This window comes from Cryptomeria japonica, chromosome 10, assembly GCF_030272615.1.
Source record: "Cryptomeria japonica chromosome 10, Sugi_1.0, whole genome shotgun sequence".
Classification (NCBI taxonomy): Eukaryota; Viridiplantae; Streptophyta; class Pinopsida; order Cupressales; family Cupressaceae; genus Cryptomeria; species Cryptomeria japonica.
The window spans coordinates 903,665,492-903,674,761 of NC_081414.1; the positions used below are offsets into that span (position 1 = coordinate 903,665,492).

The 9,270-nt window shown below is 35.3% G+C and overlaps 1 protein-coding gene across 1 annotated transcript; it reads right to left on the bottom strand.

The window, feature by feature from the left end:
- Positions 1 to 2,153: 2,153 nt before the first annotated feature.
- Positions 2,154 to 3,025, bottom strand: LOC131050751 (NDR1/HIN1-like protein 6). Its single transcript, XM_057985012.1, has one exon. The coding sequence runs from the start codon at positions 2,935 to 2,937 to the stop codon at positions 2,176 to 2,178; it is 762 nt and encodes a 253-aa protein (XP_057840995.1). The 5' UTR covers positions 2,938 to 3,025; the 3' UTR covers positions 2,154 to 2,175.
- Positions 3,026 to 9,270: the final 6,245 nt, after the last annotated feature.

The window sequence follows — 9,270 nt, forward strand, 5'->3', positions numbered from 1 at the left end:
ATCTTCTCCTACTCATGATGAATCTCAAGACGTAGTTCAAAATGAATGCATTCAAATGATACATGATCTCTTGAGACTAGAATTCAAAATGCTTCTATTTTTGGCTCGCAATATCTAGCTATAGATTTGATGGGTTTTATCTCTTTTGAAACTAAAGAATTAATTCTTTAGACTTAATGATTCTAAGCCCAAAGAAGATTTATTCCTTAGCGAATTATTGATGTACTTTTGAATGTTGGGATGCTTAGGAAATTTATATAGTTGTGGAAAGGAAAAAGAAGAAAGATTTGGTAGCCTTCAATATGGTTCTTCATTCTCACACCAAAATGGTGCTAAAACTTAAAATTTATATGTTGTTTTTTAGAGATCCTTGTGAATCTTTTTACTCAGTGCATTGCACCCATGTTTAGGAATTTGAAGGATATCATGTTTGAAAAAATCTCAAGAAATTTCCTATAATTATCATTTTGATCTCTATATTTTTTTTTTATCAATTAATTTATAATGACATCTTAATGTCATTCTCACCAATAAAAAACCAACATCATCATATTTTTAACTCTATGTTTATTTCATTTTACATTATTTATATAATCCTCAAATCTTATTTTATAATTTATTCTTAATTAATCTTTTGACCTATATTATATTAAAATTTATAATATAAAATTAAATTTTTTCTTCAAAATTAAAAAATTAAAAATTAAAAAATTAAAACAAGCAATGCATGAGGTCCTCTTCCCACCTAAATCATAATGTAAGGAATCCTCTACATCTTAGATTATAAGACAAACCATAATCTCTAGCCTTAATTAGATTCTTTATTGAAGAGTTAAAAGGCTATCTCAAAAGTATGAAAAAGTTTCCTTCCATAGAAAGTCAGCATTTAGAAACAAAAATTAAGCCATAAACATTTGGAAACAAAATGAAGCCACAAATTTATACTAACTGAAAGGAAAAATAACATGAAGTACCAAGAAATAACTAATCAATGAGCAATTGTTTGAAGGTAGATTATTACCATAAAAATGAGAAGCCAAAACCAAGAGAAAGCACACTATAATTCAAGGAGACACAAGATTTGTAAGGGGGAAAGAGAAAATAAAAAACCCCATGATTATGAAGATGGCATATAGCCTAAGAAAATACAATGAGAGAAAGAGAGAATGAGCTTAGCATATAAATGCTTCCATAGAATAAATGAGAGGAGAAGCATCTCTTAAATAGAGATGAGGAGAGGAGTTACAAAGTAACTCCTAAATCTATGAATGCCACCATTCATAATATGTGTGTGCAATGTGTCAACATCCTCTTAAGGAGGATAAACTAATATTCCTCAATAAAGGAAAATAAAAGAAATGCCTTGTCACCACACATGTACTACAGGACAAATTACATGTAGGGATTCCAAAGGAATATCCCAAATTAAATACAAATAAACCTAAACCAAGTAAAGATTAAATACCCTAACACTAACTTACACTAACTTCTATATGCCTTGATAAAATGAATTTAATAAATGTTTTGTAATGTGTTAATTTTAGATAATGTTTTCAATGTTAATTTTTTTAATATTTTAAAGGAAGGAGTCAATTTGGTTGAACATGTTTCAATAGTTGTTATTAACATTTGTTGATTTAATTCTTAATATTTCTGACAAAATTGCATCAATAGTTATGAGTTTATAGTTGTTAGTGTTGATGATGAATAACTATAATTCAATGAATTATATTTCTGAAATCGTAAAAGCAACAAAGTATGTGGCGCCACATTCAATTGCACCAATAAAACATGATTTAGTGCATAACTATAAATCTAACTTCTTTTATTTTCGCTTTTATACACCTCAACAAAAAACGTTGATGTGACATCATATTTAATGACGTGACCTTCAAACCTTAGTTATAAATAAAAGACTTGCCAAATAAATTGCTGTTAAAAATTAGAAGCCATTTGAAATTTTCAGATAAAACTTTGAGAAACATTAGAATGCTCAAATACTAGATCCTTTGCATTAATTTTGAATATAGATATTCAACATTCAAAAACATTTTCATGTGTGAATGTGACTTATTACATAAACAGACGAATTATTGTTATTAGTGAACAGTCGCCTAAAAAAAGCTTTAGATGATTCTAGTTTTAACCGAATTACAAATTTTCAGAAGACAAGGATCAGAAAACATTTTTCTTGACCTTGCAATTCAGGCTTTCAATCTGGGATTCCTGATTAGCAGACAACCCACTCACTATGATACTGCAACGCACTCGAACAGTCATCTTAGGGAGCTTCAACAACCCTGCTTTGATCCTCACAGGCATGTTTATACTAATCTCCAAAGGCACTCTTTTCTCATTTTCTTCACTTACAACACCCAAATAAAGCTCTTCGGAGAATGGAACATTCGACCCAATGAGGCTCGTCTCCAAAAGAGTTACATTCCCATGACCCTGATAAAAACCAGGAAAACTTCCAGAACACAACTCTACACCAGAATAGCTAAAACCCAAACTATTATCTTCCTTATAATATATCCCAATCTTACTGTTCCTATTCTTATCTAGAACTGCAATATAAAACTCTGAACTCAGTCCCGAATCTCTACTGAAATTGAAACTCCTGGTCTCTAATCTCTCAACAGAAAAGTTGGGAAGACGGGGAGTAAACACCAAGTAGAGAATACCTGCAATGATCAATAACATCACAACAATCGATAAAACTGAGCCAAAAAACCACGCAAAGCAGCAACAGAATTTACTGCGTCTTCTTGTGGGATTTTTCCGGCCATGGTGGTGATTTTCCATTGAGGGAGCCTCCCTGAGAATCTGATCCTTTGGAAACTTTATCACCACTGATCTGGATCTTTCAGATTCATTATTGTCCATTGAGCTCTTTCTTTTGCCTTGCTCAGGATGGACTTGTGCATTGTCTGCCATATTCAAAAGGTGGAATGTGCAGAGAGAATTGAATTTGAGAAATCTGAATATGTGGAAACTGGAGTATGGTGAGAGTATTTGTACTGGTTTTTCACGCTGTAATGACAGAGAGATTGGAGTTGTGGGCAGGTGTAATATCGCGTATGAATGAGTCAAATGTTGGGTCGGCAGTGGGGATTTTGCAGACTGCCTGAATAGATGCGAGAATATGAAGACAAAAATGTGGTGTCAAGATTTATACCTCATGAGATCAGTCCTAAGGGTAGAGACCAATATGTAAACATCATTCATCATCAGTGGAAAGCAGTCAAAAATTATTGAGTCTATTTAATTTTTTTCTTTATGGAGGTTGGTATTAAAATTGTATTGTTATAATTGACCCCCCTTGATTATGGTCGGAGCCAGTTAAATGTTGATGGTTAGTTATTCTATATGTAGCGTTCTAGAAGATATGAGGTCATGTCTCATTATTTAATATTTTCTTTAGGTATTTATTATATTTTATCATACATTTAATTTTATATCAAGGGTAGTTGTAATTATTTCATTATCTTTTGTCTATTTAAGTAAGGCTATTGTGCATTTGTAAATCATTTTAGCAATATCATTTATCATTTCTTGGTAAAATATTTATCTCTCTCTCTTTCCATGGAAGTTGTGATCCTAGCTTGGGAAGTTGCAAATTGCAACAAAAAAATTATGACCATGACACCATGAACAATTTTTTGAGGCTAGGTTAGAAAGTTAGTAGATTCCAAAATAGCTTTAAAGAGGACCATTTTCTTGGGTACTATTAGGAGGTACTAAAACCCCTTATATTCTATATCACACTTGAATGCAGATTCAAAAGGTTTTATATAACCTATTTCCTATGTTGAATCACTTGAGACATGATATTAAAAAAGATTTTCTCTTTTTTATTTATTTATAGTTTTCTTAAGGAGTGAGTTGATAAGGTTTTGATGGAAAAAGATGAATTGCTCCTTCATCAAGAACTTATATACCATCCTTACAAATTCTAGTTGGCTAGAACCCCTATCACCCCATCTATCCACATAATATATGATCCCTCTCATGTTCCCCCCATGAGTCTTCTATGGGCCTGTCAAAATCTAAAGTAATGGTCTCTATAACTAGGAAACAACCCACCACCAAGGTGATCAAAATAATAATGCCTCTGCCATAGTCATAATTATCTTAGTTTACAAGCCTATAGCTTCAATTTGAATTTTTAGGTAAGGAAAAAAGTATTGATAAGTTTGGCTCCCATACCTCTGCACACACTAATACTAACTTTAGTTGTTTCAAGGAGGCTTGCATCATTCATGTTGGGCATTAAAAAAATTTAAAAAATGATTGGATTTACCTGAACTCCATTCCTATCATGGCCCTTGATAAAGCCACTATCCCTATAGACCATTTAGAATATATCACTCTCATTAGATGGGTCTGTTGTTGGTCCTCACAATTGGAATGACAACTAGGTAATAAAACATAATTCAGAGATTGAATATCCTTGAATATCTAACTTTCTCGTGGCAAAGGCTCATTTATTTATCAACCAGGGACGTAAACTTGAAATGGGCCAGCACTGTATGTGCACCAAGTTCATATTGCAACCATTCTATATTACTACAGGAAAGGAAATTCTTCTAAACTAAACACACAGAATCTTAATGAACTAATACTTAATCTTACAACTGGAAATTACTTTAAACAACTACTGTTAAATGATAAAGTTCTGGTGAGCAATAGGAACTACTCTACTGATGTAGCTGCAGGAACAGACACAGGAAATGTTTCCAATGGCTGCAGGAATAGACAATTGCAGAAACAACTACTACATAAGTATGAAAACTAACTGGAACATACAAAGGATTACTCACCAAGTGGGTCCCCTTGAGCGAGTATCTCCAGAACTTTAGATTACAATTGTTTAAGCATTCAAAATCATATTTATCTCTTTATTTCATCTTGACTATGAAAAATACATAAAATACCAGAAGACTGTGTATTACAAAATATTATGGCCATTCTCTACCATCCCCGAGAGGAGAGAGATCCCTTTATTTATAGGAAAATTTATAACAAACTTCTAACTGATCGACCACATTCCTATGGAATAGGTGAACAAGATTTATTAACAAGAGAAGAAGAAGAAGTCAGCGCATGAAAACAGAACAACATCTATCCTATAGCTGAGAAAATATAGCATGACTCGCTTCCTAGATCTAAGCTCCACTAAGAGCAGTTATAAATAATTGATTTTAGATATTTGCATAGATAGATAATTTAAAACCATTATATGACATCCTTAAGTATAGGTTAAACTAGTTTCAGAAACACTTAAAAGGTATCAACTTAGGAGAGTATTATAATCCAAATGTAATCTAATCATAAGACCTAGACATGAGTATCATATCAAAAATCTATCAAAATAGAGCCATTATTTAGGCTAATCATCTTCCCCTAACCTAAATTCTTGCTGATCCTCCAACAACAGGAAAATTTTGGATTCTGGAATTGATTCGGAAAATGTCTAGAGTAACCTGTCCAGAACCGCCTGTAGATAAGCTCCCGTAGAATCCTTTCATTTTCTCCAATCTCTTCCACTTGGTATGTTCTGCTGCTTCACTATATGGTGGGTCACTGTCCCTGCATCCCATCAGTGGTCATAGGAGGATTAGAGGCTGAAAATTGAGAGGCAACCAATGTCGTCCCTTTGTTCTTCCCAAGTGCATATACTTGGGTGCTTTGTTTAAGGCTGCATGGTAATTTTGTGCAGAGTGTGGCTCAGATTGCCTTAACTCATCTGTTAGGCTATTCCAGCACTGGACTATATGTCCTATTGCTACTTGTCCTTCCCTTGGAGCCATTTATTCATATTCCTTATACACTTATTCCCTTAAGGGTGGGATATCCTTTGCATAATCTGTCTCATATACAATCTTTTTCCAATCAAAATAAAGTCGCCTGGGTTCCCTGGATTCAGCCCTTAAGGGTAGTGAAAGCTCAAGTTCTTCCTTGTGATGCACCTGAAACTTCTCTCCCCTTGATATTTCATTCTGCATCCATGACATAAGAGCTCTCAATTGGATATCTCCAATGTAGAGGAGAGCGTTCCAATCAACATCATTAGGAACAACATAGTTATGTACATAAAGTTCACAAAGTAGATTTTTAATTGCTGTAGGAGATGTCTAATGAACACTATAGAATTCTTCTGGTGTTTGCAATGAGGGACTTAAATCCTTGACAATTCTCATCATCTGGAAACTGATGTGCTGTTCTCTTAAATACAGAGAGTAAACACGAGGAGGAGATCGACATTGCATTAGTTATGGTACCATGGTGGCTACTTTTTCACCTTAGCTTTAAGCTGAGCTATTTCCTTGTCCTTTTGTTCAATGAATTTCTTTTCCCAGTCGATTATCATCTGCATTTTTACCTTTTCCAATTCCCAATCCTCATAGAGAGCAAGTCCAACCGCATGACTAGTAATGGAAGTAGGTGGCCTATGAATAGGTACCCTAGGTTTCTTCTTTTCAACTTTTCTCCCTTCTTCAATAACCCATTCTACAACAGATGCTAATTTGTCCACTCTTTCAAAACCTACTTCTTTTAGAGGCTGCTCAATATTCTGGAGTTCCCCTCCTTGCTGAAGCTGTAGTTCCTATTCTTCCATATTTTACAGTTCTTCCTCTTTTTCTTGTTCCCTTTGGGGTTCTGATGTAGAGAGTCTTGGAGCCTTGTTTGTTTCACCTTCTTGAGTGACTTGTCCTACTCAACCCTACAACTACTCAAGTCCTTCCTATGGCACTTGGTAAGGTTTATGAAAATGAGACCTCCAAGGTCTGAACCTCCTTGAATTACCTCCTAGGTATAGCCAATTTTTTCTGGACAATCAACTCCTCCACTTGAGGTTGTCACCTCAGTTACTCACACTCACATCTCCTAGGCTCCAACCACTCCTGCTAGGATCTTAACACACCACCTCTTCTTATGGTTTCCCAATGCATTAATAAGGTGTCTTCATTGTGTTTTGAAGTTTAATACTCACCAACTCCATCGCCATGGTTTCTTAAGCCTTCTAGGTTTCTACCGACACCTAAATAGGCCTAATTGCATTAGCCCTCCTTAAGCAGTTTTTGGGGTTTAATTTGCAAAATTCCCAAACATGCCTAGGAATAAATCATGGATTAAGATACCCTTTTGGAAGTTGTACATAATAATGGAAAATTTCATCTGGGTTATCCGTACAGGTGTGGTTTCCAATGTTGCACTATTTTGTGGGGTTTTAGGCTTAACTGGTGGATTGACAAACTTGGTCTAGAACCTTTCACCAGTCAAAACACCTACTCTAAAAACCTTGGGAACCTTAAAGAAAACTCTGAGGGCTTTCTATACATATTCCACTTGGGCCTGCATCAATCTCCAAGTGCTCACAAATCGCACTTTGTTTACTGTTCTAACTCACCTTCTCCCAGCGGTGAGCCTAGGTCTTCATTGTTTCTCCTTCTCTTGGACCTGCAACATCACACACCCTATTCAAAAATTATGTAAAGACCCCAACCTATAATTATTAATTATTTCAACAAGTGCCATCAAAGAATGCCTAGGCTAGAACCATTTCTTGCTCTTAAACCCTACTTGCAAGGGTTTTGCTCCTAGTTGCAAAGAATGAGAGAAATCTCTACAACCTGGAACAGTCAAACCTGCAAACCATCCTGATTGAAAACAAATAGAATGAAAATACAAATATGGCAATGAGGTTACACTATCTAGTCCATATTGGACCGTACAAGCAATGAAAACAAGACAAAACTGTTAAAAATCGGTGGGAACAAGATTGTTTCACAAACCAAAAACTTTCTCTTGCATTTCCAATCCTCCAACCCGTACAACGAAGTGAAATTTGGCTTATATCCACTAGTTTAGTCAGTTCAACTAACCACCTAATTCCCATAACCAAAAATGCAAGTTTTGCAAGAAATTGCAAAATGTTGCTCAGCAACTTTTGACAACTTTTGCTCCAGGATGCAATTTTGCATTCTATTGCATTCTAAGACTCTTGAAGGTCCTCAAAAACCTTACAAGACCTAAACACAACTGAATTGACTCCTATTTCATGAATATATTTATCTGGAGTATTTTTCCTATGAACTATCTAAGCATCTCACTTCTCAAGTTAACAACATCCTGAGCACAATTAACTCAAACCAAAATTTGGACAACTTAACCATGTCTCTATTGAGTCCTCAATGGTTGGTCCATTATTACATCACACATTAACTCACAAAACTAAAAGAAAATCAAAGCTTACATTCTTGGAGTGCTAGGTGGCCTTTACCAGGTTCATTAGGTGGAGAAGGAGGGATATCATTTTGAAGTGGACTGTGTTGTTCATGTTCTGGGGAGTCAATCAGGATGGTAATATTTAGCTGTGTTGATTGGTCTTGGTTTTTAAGCTTTTTATGGAGCCTACCACTACTTCTCTAAGATTTTCCTTTTTCAGCTGCAAGACTACTTCCTGTAGCCAACTCTTGAACCAATTCAATGGTTACTGGAGAAACTGGTTTTACAACTTTTCTTTTCTTGGCTGCAGGAGGGGGTAAATTCTCACTTTTACTTTTCTCTTCCTTATGTTCCATGTCAACCTATTTTTCTTTGCCCTTTTTCTTTTGTGTGGCAGCCCTAGTTTTTCTTAGGCTTTGAGAAGGAACCCCTACTGTAGCTTCTTCTTGTAAGGGTTCCTCTGCTACATGAATATTTTATTCTGATGGTATCATGGAGGATGAGGGTTTAAGAGGGGAACCAAGTTTTTCAAGGTTTTCCAAATTTTCTTGTTCCTGAGATGGAAGTGGATCCTCTATAACCATGCTCTCTACCCTAAACATTCTAATTTCAACAAATTCATTCCAAAGCATTGAAGAGACATCTCTCAAAGATCTTTCAACTAATAGCTTAATTAGGCAATGATGAGAAACAGAGTGAGGCCTACCTTTCTAGGTCTCTATTGCACTTATGGAAAGAAGGTTGTACAATAGGCTTGGAATATTCATCCGTCTTCCGTGGCATAGATGAATTAGGAGCTTGAAGTGATGGGAATGCAGACACAAGAACCTTCCTTCACATGTTAAATACTTTAAAACATACAATGCTACTGCTTTCCATTCAAGCAGAAGAGATTCTTGCCTAGTTCCTTATCTATCTACTACTAATGGGGGGTCTCTTGGATGTGTAAATTCTTCTCTTGCACTGCACATGTCCTTGAATTCTGAGTACTTCTCCCCATCTGTTGGTAACCCAGTTACCTCTGCTATCTGTTCCTCT